The 13306-nt window shown below is 30.6% G+C and overlaps 2 protein-coding genes across 2 annotated transcripts; both read left to right on the top strand.

Moving 5' to 3' along the window:
* The first annotated feature begins 182 nt into the window (after positions 1-182).
* On the top strand, positions 183-5066 carry LOC119668525 (cyclin-dependent kinase 12). The gene is made up of 9 exons (XM_038078063.1): positions 183-836; positions 1167-1309; positions 1364-2131; positions 2184-2364; positions 2431-2848; positions 2903-3628; positions 3768-4156; positions 4216-4689; positions 4745-5066. Exons 1-9 carry the CDS (start codon positions 601-603, stop codon positions 4884-4886), a joined length of 3477 nt encoding a protein of 1158 aa, XP_037933991.1. The 5' UTR covers positions 183-600; the 3' UTR covers positions 4887-5066.
* Positions 5067-10168: 5102 nt separating this feature from the next.
* LOC119668527 (WD repeat-containing protein 26 homolog) lies at positions 10169-13135 on the top strand. Its single transcript, XM_038078065.1, has 3 exons — positions 10169-10614; positions 11326-12278; positions 12365-13135. The coding sequence occupies exons 1-3, from the start codon at positions 10189-10191 to the stop codon at positions 12846-12848; spliced, it is 1863 nt and encodes a 620-aa protein (XP_037933993.1). The 5' UTR covers positions 10169-10188; the 3' UTR covers positions 12849-13135.
* The last annotated feature ends 171 nt before the right edge of the window (positions 13136-13306 follow it).

Raw genomic sequence — 13306 nt, forward strand, 5'->3', positions numbered from 1 at the left:
TTAAATAAAATATATTAATATTTTGGAAAAAACATTACAATAGTTCTTAATTACAGTTCTTAAATACCTTAACATATAATTAAAAAATATACTACCTGAAATTTGTTATTTTGTAACACTTTCAGAAAAGTGTCAATTGTTAGCTACCACTAACCTGAAAAAATGATATGACAAGTTATATATGTATATTTTTTTTGGAAATTATAGTTGGGAAAAATTACAGAAGTATAAATACACTCAGATTGAAGCTTGAAGTTATATGTAAAATTTAACACTTTTCTTTTGCGATTTATTGAAAGATAAAAAATATTATTTGAGTAAAAATGTGTTGTATGCTTTAATAACGCATGTAATCTTCAAGAATGTAAAAGTATGTACCTACACTAAAATGGCAAATATATTTTAATGAAAATGCAGTGTTTTTAACATAAAAAAAAATATATTTGAATAAGTGAATACGTACGACTGTGAACGATAAATTAGATCTTAATACAGTTCAGGTATAATTAAGAGGAGTTAATTTCAACATTGTAATACTTGTGGCATATCCGTTGTAAGAAAGACTAAAAATACGGTGCTAATTTTATAATAACTAATGCAATGAGCGTAAATGCCATCGTGGAGTACTCTGATGTCAGTTCAGAAGATTTTTCCGACTCTGAAGCTGGAGAAATTAATTCGGACCCATCTCGAGAAATCGATCCTGCCGCAGTAACAATGAAGCCGAAGGATAATTCTTATTTTTCGGATAAAAAGAACAAGGACGGGCGATCCATAATACATATGAGTGGTCATAAAACAGATAACAACATAAGCAGCGACGACGAAAATTATGGGTATGTGGATTAATTAAATTCATGTAATTCTACATAAAATTTAGTAAACTTGCACGAAGTGGTTTATTTAATAGTTTGACTTTAAAAACTTTAAAGCAATTTTAATTACATTGTTATGGAATCATACAAAAGTATTAAAATTACTTTCGTGCAGTTAACGTATTTTATTGTCATTGAAAATATAATACGTAGATAAGTTATTTTCAATATATTATACTTTTTATATATTTTAATGCTAAAAGTTCAAATATATTCGAAACTATTATTAGGTAGGTATTTGCTCTGTAACCATGAAAAAAAATTATTCACATTTTTTTTATTCGATTACAGAAAAAAACGTAAGGAAAGTATGGACAACTTAGCAACGCTATCACCAAGCCACGTACGAAGGATAATTCTTGGTTCTCCAGTACATAAACCAAAGCAAAACACTGTCACTAAAATTAATAAAAAAATCGAAACAACTACAACTGGTAATTTTAAATCAAATTTAAAATATAAACACAAGTATATGTATGTTTTTTCAGTACCTCAACAAAAACATAATGACGTTGAAGCTGAAACAGATTTAAATGATTTTGGCTCTAGTGATACCTATGATACAGATGAATTAGAAGCAGAAATAAGAAGACAAAAACGGAAAAAAGCAAAAAAAGACAAAAAGCATAAGAGGAACAAAAAGTCCAAAAAAAGAAAAAAGAAGCGACAAAAGTCATTTTCAAGTATAGAATCTTTATCTGATAACGGCTTTGGAAAAATTGTCGAGAATAGTAGAAATTATACTCCCCCTCCAATTACTAGACGTTCCTTTGAAGATTTACCTTTAAAAAGTCCTGTTCGATCTGCAAGTGGAGTTGCTTCCTCGTATACGCCTATAAAAGAAAGAACTCCTTTATCTACTGATACTCCTCCTAGACGTCCTAATAGCAACGCTAGTTTTTATGCAGATTCAGTAAATATATCTTCTGTAAGTACTGGAGGTGGTACAACATCGACAGCAGGCTGCACTTCATCTTCGACAATAAACACAATGGGAGGTGGCTTACAGGTGACTGTTACAAATCGTGGTAGTGGTAGGCATCGCACTCCACAACGAACAAATAATAAAGGACGTTATCATGCAACATCACCTCATACGCCTCCTCTTTATACAAGTTCTGGTTCGTCAAGAGATATCCGTGGATCACGTTATATTGGCAGCCCCCCAAAATCTAGTAGTGCTAATAATCACCATTATCATGCTAGACACCACGTAACATCGCAAGATAGCAGAAAATATAAAGGTGTTTCTCCAGGTAAAACCATACAATAATTTTACAAAATATAAATTCATAATCGCAATTTCAGAACGCTACCATCATCAAGCTACAACGCCGCCACATAAACGCCGAAAAATGAATGATAGTCGTTCTGCATCAACAATATATGAACAAGGGCGGTATATGCACTCTAATTCCCGAAGTACACGCAATTTTGAATATGATCGTTACTCTTGCAGTAAAGAAAAGTACACAAAACGTTTTTCGAGGTAAAAAACAAAATGCAATTCACAGATTTTTATATATATTCCCTTTACACCCTTTCTATATTATAGAAGTCCAAGCATTGCTCGAAATCGGCATTCTCCTCACTCAAGTAGTTATCGTACCAACTACAATAAAAGCAAATATTTAATTGCATCACCATCACCAGAACGTTCACGATCATCAAAGCGTGACCGCTTTTCACGTTCGCGTTCCTCTAAAAGAGAGCGTTACTCAAGATCTCGTTCCCGCTATTATGATACACCCTCACCATCTTCATATCGACATCATAGATCATCTTCCCGCTATGGCAGTAGAAGGAAACGTTCACGTTCCAATAGCTCACGCAGTCGTTCAAATTCTCGATCATCTTCTCCAACTTCTCGAGATATAAAACTAAAACGAATAGAGTACAGTAAAAAAATTAGTGAAACTAGTTTATTTGCTGAATTGGTGAAAGATAAACATAAACGTAATAAGGCAATACAGGTAAGGCATATATATTAAGCTTGTGAATTTTGTTTAATTTTATTTATGCTATAGGAAATTATAGAGCGTCAAGAAGAAAACAGTAATAGTAACGGCGCACTACTTATCAATGATAATAGCTCCTCCGTGGATGTGAGCACTCCGACGGTAGTAGTAACAGACCAAGCTAATACTGTAAATACTAAGCCCAATGGTTTAAGTAATGTAACAGTTCCAAAACCCGTGTTAGACATAAACAACATTCCGATACCGAAGAAAAAGAATACAAAAGAGGGTACTGATGAAATTGATAATACGGTAGTACCTAATAATACGGTTAAAAACGAAATGAAATCAAAACCGAAAAGTCTTACGGCACTGCCAATGCCACCCGGAATAAATGCGGCCGATTTGGTAAACGTGCCGACACCGTCCCCACCAGAACCCTACAGCTCACCGCCAACAACGTCAAGAGCAGCGGCAAAAAAACTTTGTTCCAGTAGTAGTAAGTCTAATAAAGGCATATTAAATTTACCTATGCCTCCAATGGTGCCGGGTAGTGAAGATCTGAGTGGTGATGAAATAATAAATAGTCCGGAAGATTTCGATGCATTTGCAAATGTTGTTAGTAGAAATGAAAACGATAGCAATAATACGCCAAATAACAATAATACAATTACACAAAAACGTCCCATTATATTAAATCGCAGGGACTCCAGAAATAATGTACGCGACTGGGGTGAACGATGTGTAGATGTATTTAAAATGATTGCCCAGATTGGTGAAGGAACATATGGACAGGTATGTGATTTAAAAGTATTCGGTATTAAAGGTTTTAGTACTTAAATTAAAATTAATGTGTCCAAACGTACAAGAAGCGAAGCCATCAAATTTTTGAAACTATTTATTTTAAACCGTTATTTCTGATTTTTCAATTTAGGTCTATAAGGCACGTGATAATCACACAAATGAAATGGTGGCATTAAAAAAAGTACGATTGGAACATGAGAAAGAAGGCTTCCCAATTACTGCTGTACGAGAGATAAAGATTTTGCGTCAACTTAATCATCCCAATATTGTTAATTTACACGAAATTGTTACTGACAAACAAGATGCGCTGGAGTTTCGCAAAGACAAAGGGTCGTTTTATTTAGTTTTCGAGTATATGGACCACGATTTAATGGGACTTTTAGAATCCGGTATGGTTGTATTTAACGATGAGAATAATGCAAGCATTATGAAGCAGTTGTTAAATGGATTGAACTACTGCCATAAAAAAAATTTTTTGCATAGGGACATAAAATGCTCAAATATATTAATGAATAATAAGTAAGTACTTTGTATAAAAGGTTTTCCGATTTTTGCTTATAAATATTTAAATTTTTTAGAGGGCAAGTGAAACTTGCAGATTTCGGTTTGGCAAGATTATACAATGCAGATGATCGCGAACGTCCCTATACAAATAAAGTTATAACATTATGGTACCGACCTCCAGAGTTATTATTAGGTGAAGAAAGATATGGCCCTGCAATTGATGTTTGGTCTTGTGGTTGCATTTTAGGTGAACTTTTTTTGAAGAGACCACTGTTTCAAGCTAATGCTGAAATGGCCCAACTTGAAACGATTTCAAAAATATGTGGTACTCCTGTTCCTGCTGTATGGCCAAATGTTATTAAACTGCCACTTTTTCATACACTAAAGCAAAAGAAAATATACAGACGACGTTTAAGAGAAGATTTTGAGTTTATGCCCTCACCTGCATTAGACTTACTTGACAAAATGTTGGAGCTGGATCCTGATAGGCGTATAACAGCAGAAGATGCATTAAAATCAGTATGGCTGAAGAATATAAACCCTGATGAGTATGTGTTATTAAATTGAAAATTATATAGCATATTTAATTAAATATTTTTTTAGTATGCCCACGCCTCAGTTGCCTACATGGCAAGATTGTCATGAGCTTTGGAGTAAGAAACGACGACGACAATTGAGAGAACAACAGGAAACTATGCCCACAGCAATAAGTTATCAGCATGCCACCCATGCGACTGTTGCTTAGCAGCATATGTTCCATAATAAATAGCATATTTTAGAATACAATTATATTTACATATTCTATTATTTTGAGTAAAAAGGTACATAACACATTATATGTACAATCTGCTTAAATAACATCTTTAACTATTACTCATCCGTTTTAAACACAAGTATAGAACTATTAATTTATCTTTATCTTTTATTTTAACACATTTTAGGATAATATTGAATATATATTGCAAAATATATATTATTTAATTTTTACGTTTTAATAAAAATTTTTATTTGTAAATATTTATTTTCTATCAATATAATAAAATGCAAAAATATTGCATATTTTGAAAAATTCATTAATTAAGAACTACGTTTAGATATGAAATATGACATTTATATATTAATTATTATAGATTCATATTTTAATTTTGTTAAATATAATATTAAACTATTTGTAAAAAAAAATGTACTGTATATAGATGATTGAAGGCTTTTCAAAGCTATTTTTATTTTTATATGTAAATTAGCTTACCTAAGTGTAAAAGAAAAATCTTCCTCATTTCACTGTTTGATAAACGAAAAAGGTAATGCAGGATGGATTTGTATGTTTTCAAATGTTAAGTTATCAAAACCAATTAAATCTATTGTATATTGGCAAGTATTTATATGAAATTACGTATATAGGTAAACATAGCAAATTAAAAATATGTATTTGTAAACATGTTTATAAATCTGTCAGCTGCATCAGAGGAGGAAATAATGCATGTCAATGTTTAATAATGTAATTTAGGATAAAAATGCATTATACCCTATTTTATTTAAATAGTAATTTAAAATGTGTTTAAAAATAAAGCATACTGGATTTAAAAAACTCTCGCGCATTTAATGTAATAAAATTAAACATGATTTGAAACACTTTTTTGGTCAATTAGGTATGTTGTTGTTGTAGTACAGGTAAGGTAATTCGTTCATTTCTTAGGAAGCGTACCTGGTTTAGTTGTTTTACAGCCAGTGAAATTTTAACATATGTTCAATTAGGCATAACAATATTAATCGTATTACATGGAATTTTGATGTGTGAAATTCTACATAAATTTAATTTTTTTACAAAATTCATCCAAATAAGTTTTCTCCTTCTGTGAACGAGATAATTTGTGAATGATTACCATTATTTAAGGATGCGTTCCAAATAATAAATTAAAATAAAATGTATACATATATTATAAAATGTATAATGTAACATACTATGTTTTCATTACCTTTATTAAAGTAGTTTATTTCATTTAGGTCGCCAATAAAGTTGATTTCTACCATATTTCTACTGCTTAAGCATGATATAGACAATGATAAAATCAAATATGCCATGCTACCAAATTGCACTGTGTATATTCAAGTATGCATAGCAAATTTCGGTCTGAAGACATGTTATCGGTAAAATTACACCTTCTTTTAAAGTGTATAACAAAGGACATACTTGATCTGCATACTTAGTGTGCATACATGTAGCATTGTCTATATCATGTCTATAACTTACTAAGTAAATTTCCTTAACCATACAGAGCTTCCGTGCTTTTGAATTTAAAAATAGAGTAAGGAAAATTGGACCTAAAATATCAAATGCAACCCTTAAAAATAAATTTCCCACAAGGGAAATTACAAAAATTTGAAATATTTGTTATATATTATTTTTAATTTTTGAATCGTTACGATGAAATTTTTTTACGTAAAGTCTTTTTGTTTTTTTAGAATTGAAAATTTAGTTCGAACGTTTGTTTTAGTAATTTTAAATACGTATTTAGGCGAATTCGCAAGTTCCTAATATCAGAAATGCTCCTAATAAAGGCAAGAGATAATATGCCGAAATATATATAGAAATATACATATAAATATACATATAGAAATAAAAGTTATAATCCTAAAAAAACAAAACCGACTATGACCGTATACGAGTTCGAGTAAATTGAAGGAAATAGTAAATTATGTCAGTATGACAGCGAATGTTACTATTCACCAAAATTTTGAGTAGGGTAAATTAGGTAAAAATTATGTAAATTAGATATTACCGTTATATAATAAAAGAAATAATAAATAAGTGCAATAAATAAATATTTACATAAGTGCAGTACAAAAAATCCCTAGGAAATTTTATATATAAAACATGTCATATGTTTTATATGTAAAATCTAAACAAATAATAACTGAGCTATAAACAAACGCTTGAGGAAGTAAGTATTTAATAAAATCTTTCTTTTTGTTAATTGAATATGCTATGGATATATATAATATATATCTTTTAATTGTTTAATTAAAAGTTTAATTTATTTTTTTTGTGATATATTATACGATGAAGTTTATTTAAACAAAGAACTTTCTGATACATAAGAAAGCCTCTTTCATAGGCTTCTGTGCAAATCAATTTAGTTAAGAAAAAATAAATATTATGATCAGACACAGTTTTATTTCGTAAAAATCGTAATTTCATCGTCGTTTCAGCGAAATTAAGTTGTTTTTTTCCATACCAAGCTCAGTTTCAATGTCAGAACAAAATTAAGGAAAATGCGTTTAATTTCAAAGGCTGAGATTAGGGGAAATTTCAAATGCAACTATGCGTAAGATAAATTTAAAGTTATAAAAAAAAAACTGTAACTGATATTAATTTAAAATTGAGTGAAAAATAATAATAGAACTACTGAATGTCATTTTTAACATTGGATTTGTAAACAAAAAACATGATTTCCATAATTTGGAGCAGTATGAACACTTTCGAAATTAACATAATTTCATCTTTACAAAATCAAGGAAATTTGGCTGTCTAAACATAGTATAAGGAAATTTGGCTGTCTGAACATAGCATAAGTGAAATTATATAAAATTGTTGAATGCAACATATATTTCCCTAAAGGGAAATGATTAAAATTTGTCATTCAAAAAGTAAATAAATAAAAATTTTTTTGAAAGGCTTTTTTTTATTAAATAAAATAAATAGTTAATAATACACATATATATAGATGTTTAAAACTTTTTTTTTAATATCGCAACTCATTTAAATTTTATACTTTTTACGTGAATAAATTTTGAGAATGTCTAAACGAGTTTCTTCATTTGGTGAAAAAATTTCAATTATCCTTTTTTACAAAAGCTCTAAATATTTCGAAAGCATATCCACTTTGGCATAAACGCTCGCGCTAAATAGTCAAACTGGTAATTTATGTTATTTGCTGAAATTATTTTATAATTACTTTTGGATATTCTTCTAAAAATCTCTTTATTAATATCTTATGATGATTATTTAATTAAATTAATTCGAAAAATTGCATAAATAAAAATGCTTCATCAATTTGCGCGTTCTCCGTTATTGCTAAATATGTAAACAAAATACTGAAACCAAAACATATTCACAGCTGATATAAGCTGTCAAAATGTAACTCGCACACTTTTTAGGGCTAAGTGGCTAAATATGTGCAGTGCAAAAAATCCTAAGAAAATTCCCATTTGGTTTAGCATCAACTTAGCCTAACTCTCACACGTCCTTAATATAAGTTGATTTGGCTACAATGGAAACATGTTATTAGATAATCACTATTATGATGCAATAAATAATATATGCATATTATAATATGCGTATAGTCAATTAAAATTTGACTGCGAGAATATATAAACTGTGCTGTATATATAAACTCTACTATATGAAAGTGCATATAGTAGGTTTGTTCCACGAGCTACTTGTAGTAACTTTAAGTAACACTGTGTATACACAAGTTCGTTCCAGTTTTTCGAGTAAATGAGAGCATCTGAGAGAGCGCAACATTCCTGCAAAATTTGAAAGTGTTACACAGACTTTACTTTTATTTAAAGTAAAATTTGTGTTGATGTGTGAATCAGCTGTTTTGGTTTGAATTTAAATTTTTCTATTATTTATTTGCGCGGCACTGGTGTTCTCACCAGATTTTACGCAAAGTTGTGCCATGAAAATTTGTGTAAAGAGCATAATTTGGCAATATATTGGTGTTACGCTCTCAGTTTGTACTTTACTTGTGTTTTACTTGAATTTTACTACGAGCAGCTCGTGGAACAGACCTACTATTTACAGTTCACGAAAAGTGTAGAAAAGTACTAAAATATGCAACTCTACAATATATGTTTGCGCACATATATACCAACTAAACATTGCGAGTGCATGAAATAGTGTGAAATAGTTGGGCAGTTCTTTGTTTCGTCATCGAGTTATTTATTTTCCACAATAAAAATTGAATTCGAAATTATAAATATTTTAATAATTTCGTGGTATTGTTCAAAATAAGTTAATAAACTGAACTATATCTTGTTCAAAAACTTGCTTGAAAATCAATCTTATAATCGACTGTGTTTTAAGTTTCAGTGCAATTAAGAATACAGATGAAAAGAAAATTAAGTATGAAGAAGCAATAACTCAAAGTGAAAAAAAAAATTAAGCGAATAAATAGAAAGTAGAAATTACAAGTTAATTCAATTTATCAGCTTATTAAAGAATACGGAGACTAATAATTTGTTGTAAGTTCTTTTTGAAACTCATTGTAAAAAAAAAAATGAATTCCTTTTGTTAACAAAATCAACATTTGATATCAACATATATTAGATATTTGGCATATGCTAAAAAAATATAATTTTGTATTCACCTGTTATATCAAATGTTTTTGTTGTTTATAGCTCTTTATGATTAGAAAAATCATCTGTATGAATTTTATTCTAATATCTAAACAAAGATTTGTTTTTTAATTTTTTTGTAATTGTTTTCTGAAGTGTTTATGCAGTTAGGAGAACTCAACAATAAAAGCTCCCACCACCCACTAAGCTACTTTAATACTGGCAATATTTCAACAATAAGTATTATTTCGTGCTCACAAAGCAGTTGTGGGGCAGGTGAAGAAAGGTAGTGAGAGTGTTTAAAGCGAATAGCTGGTGAGAGAAGATATACACTTTGTTGACAAGCGTGTTGTTTTTGAACACTCAAAATTGATAGGAATAACAAAAAAACTGCTGCAACTGGTGCCTCATCTGAGGACCAGCCGCCGCGCAAAAAAGGACGTCGTTCAGCAGGGGCATCATCAGCAGCAGCAGCAGTGGTAAGTGAATCGAACAACAGCAACTCTGTCCAAGGTGTCAGTACAAATGCTTCCATAGACGCAGAAACAGCGTCTACTTCTCGCGCGGCAGTATCGCAAGCACAAAACAATCAAGAAAATAATATCAAAGGTGAATCACCCTGCAAAAGCAAAAGAAACAAAGAAACAGCAAAATCAAAACACAGCAGTAGCAGAAAAAACGAAGGTGACGATTTAAAAGAGTTAAACATGCAAAATTCTGGCTTAAATCCTTCTTCCTCCAACACATCAACATCAACTACGCCATCCGAAGGCGGTGGAGGTACGGAAGCCAATGCATCGGGTCCGAATGCTTCAATGTCAGCCAGTTCAACAAACGGCCATGATGTAAAACAAAATGGTTTTGCACAAAATAATAGTTCTGATGAACCAGTTGGTGAAAATAATCACGACGATGCTAATTCTACAGTTACCAAAAACCATGCTATCCATTTGGATAAATCTAACCAAGAAATAATACGCTTAATTGGACAATATTTACAAGATTTTGGTCTTGATAAATCGGCTAAAACTCTAATTGCTGAATCTGGTTGCTATTTGGAACATCCAGCGGCAACGAAATTTAGAGAACACGTTCTATCCGGAGAGTGGAACAAAGCTGACGCTGATCTTAAGGTAAACTAAAAATCGTTTTGAATATTACTTTCAGTTCAAAAACATTTAACATATTTCAATAATTTCAATTTTCCTAATGCGTAGTAGTTCATTGACTCCAATTTGGTCCATATCTATATAACTGTAGCTTCATACCATAATTTTTAGTTTTTATAAAAATTATAGTATCTATTATTAAAAATTTTATTTTTCTTGGTCTTTTATTATTATCGCATTCTTAGTTTTGTCCCTCATTACACATTTTCATATATATACTTTCTTTGTGCTTATTGTTAACATACATACGTACAATAAGTGAGATACAGAGAGAGAGGGAGTATTGCTTACTCTTTCATATAAACAAAGAAAAATATAGAAAACAAGAAGAAAATGTGTTGTAACTACAACAACAACAATAAAAAGAAAGCAATATTAAATCTTTTTATGATAACGCGAAACAATACCAATTAAAATAATATTATTTTTTAAACTTCATATATTAATGCGTTATTTTATAGAAACAAAAAAAAAAATATTTTCCCTATTCTTCAAATGAATACGCTTATCATGTACATATATGATAGTTAAAAAAATAATATCATTCTTAATTAATAATAAAAATTTTATATTTATTATTAAATAACATAAATAAAATGAAAATATTTCATTAATATTTGAATCTGTTATTATATTGTTAATATCTAAATTGAATTTATATGTATAATTTTTTAGGAACTCGAGCCACTTATCGATAATGGCAAACCTTCGACTATAATCGAGATGAAATTTATATTATTAGAACAGAAATATTTAGAATATCTGGATGATAGTTTCCCGATGGAAGCTCTACATGTTCTACGAAACGAACTAACTCCATTGCAGCACAATATATCACGTGTTCATCAGCTATCATCGTACATGATGTGTTCAAATAACCACGACTTGTATCTCCGTGCCAAGTGGGAGGGCAAAGGCACACTTTCGCGTACCCTAGTTATGGAGCGTTTACAAGCTTTTTTGCCTCCTACTGTCATGATGCCTCCTCGTCGTTTACGAACTTTACTTCAACAAGCAGTTGAGCTGCAAACACAACATTGTCCTTGTCACGATATGGCTTGGGAAACAAATATAGAAAATGTGTCTTTGCTAACTGATCATAGTTGCTCTATTGATGGTTTCCCAATGCAAACCATACAGATATTGAGCGATCATTGCGATGAAGTGTGGTTTTGTAAATTCTCTCCAGATGGTCTTAAATTAGCAACTGGCAGTAAAGATTCAACGGTTATTATTTGGGATGTTGACCCGTTTAAATTAACTTTGAAGCATCGTCGTATATTAGACGGGCAATCACAACTGAGTGTTGCTTTTGTCAGTTGGAGCCCAGATTCGAAATTATTACTTGTTGGTGGACCGGAGGATTCATTAGAAGTATGCGTTTGGAATGTAGATGATGGAAAACTTGTAGTAAAATTGTCACAATCAGTTGAAGACAGTTTGTCTTGTGGTGCTTTTAATCGTGATGGTACAAAATTTGTATGCGGTGGCCAAAAGGGTCAATTTTATTTGTGCGATCTAAACGGATCTGTGGTGGACTCGTGGGAAGGGGTTCGAATAAACTGTGTTGCATTTCGCTCAGACAATAAGACTATTTTAGCATCAGATAATCATTATCGAATCAGAGGGTAAGTATAAAATTTATCAAATATTTAATGTTTTTTTAATAATATCTGCAAATATATATATATTATTTTTTTTTTTGAAATTTTAGCTATAATTTTGATAATCCGCATGTAGATTTTGATATTCTAAAAGAACCTAACCCAATTATGACGTTTACTATTAACTCTGCTGATCGGTTAGCACTACTTAATATATCTAATCAAGGACTGCACTTATGGGATCTCGAAGACAAGTGTCTTGTACGTCGTTTTCAAGGTATTCGGCAAAGCAATTTTGCAATTCATTCTTGCTTTGGTGGAGTGAATGAAAGTTTTGTTGCTAGTGGTAGTGAGGATAAATTGGTTTGCATATGGCATATTAAGCGAGAAGAGCCCTTAGCTAAATTAGCTGGTCACACAAAAACTGTTAACTGCGTTTCATGGAATCCAGTTTATCCATCCTTACTAGCATCTGCTAGCGATGATGCAACGGTACGCATCTGGGGACCCAAGCCTACGAACACAAACGGCACACCTGAAAGCGATGACTGTTCTTCATGTTCATCCTCATCTTCATGGAACATGACGTCATAACTGAAGATACGTAATTATAATTTACGTTATTAAGTATAAAATAGATCATTGCACCTGAACTGATTTGTGTAATGGTATAGTTTTATTTATAATTAATAATCGTTGCTTAAGCCGAGAGCAATATTAAAAAATCTAGTATATTTACAAATATATATATATATATATGTATATATATACGTAACCTATTCGTTTTGCATTTTAAGATAACTTACTAATGCCATGTCCACAATATTTCACACGGGGAATTTAAAATACTTTAAAAATTTTACTTGAAACGTGGTATGGCCTAAATCATATAACTTTTTAAACTCTTTTATACATTTTTTTCGAAATTATTTACATTGTCTAAATTGATTTTTGAGAATATATATATATATATAGATATATATATATATATGATTTTAAAAATTTTCTTATGTTATTAATTTTTATCTCAAAATAATTTTTATATAACCGAG

This window comes from Teleopsis dalmanni, chromosome 1 (genome assembly GCF_002237135.1).
Source record: "Teleopsis dalmanni isolate 2A chromosome 1, ASM223713v2, whole genome shotgun sequence".
Lineage (NCBI taxonomy): Eukaryota > Metazoa > Arthropoda > Insecta > Diptera > Diopsidae > Teleopsis > Teleopsis dalmanni.

Coding starts and splice junctions, on each gene's coding strand:
- LOC119668525 (XM_038078063.1), top strand. CDS start 601: ATGAGCGTAAATGCCATCGTGGAGTACTCTGATGTCAGTTCAGAAGAT. Junction 837..1,166: donor AGCGACGACGAAAATTATGG/GTATGTGGATTA, acceptor ATTCGATTACAG/AAAAAAACGTAAGGAAAGTA. Junction 4,157..4,215: donor AATATATTAATGAATAATAA/GTAAGTACTTTG, acceptor TAAATTTTTTAG/AGGGCAAGTGAAACTTGCAG.
- LOC119668527 (XM_038078065.1), top strand. CDS start 10,189: ATGCAAAATTCTGGCTTAAATCCTTCTTCCTCCAACACATCAACATCA. Junction 10,615..11,325: donor AAGCTGACGCTGATCTTAAG/GTAAACTAAAAA, acceptor ATAATTTTTTAG/GAACTCGAGCCACTTATCGA. Junction 12,279..12,364: donor AATCATTATCGAATCAGAGG/GTAAGTATAAAA, acceptor TTGAAATTTTAG/CTATAATTTTGATAATCCGC.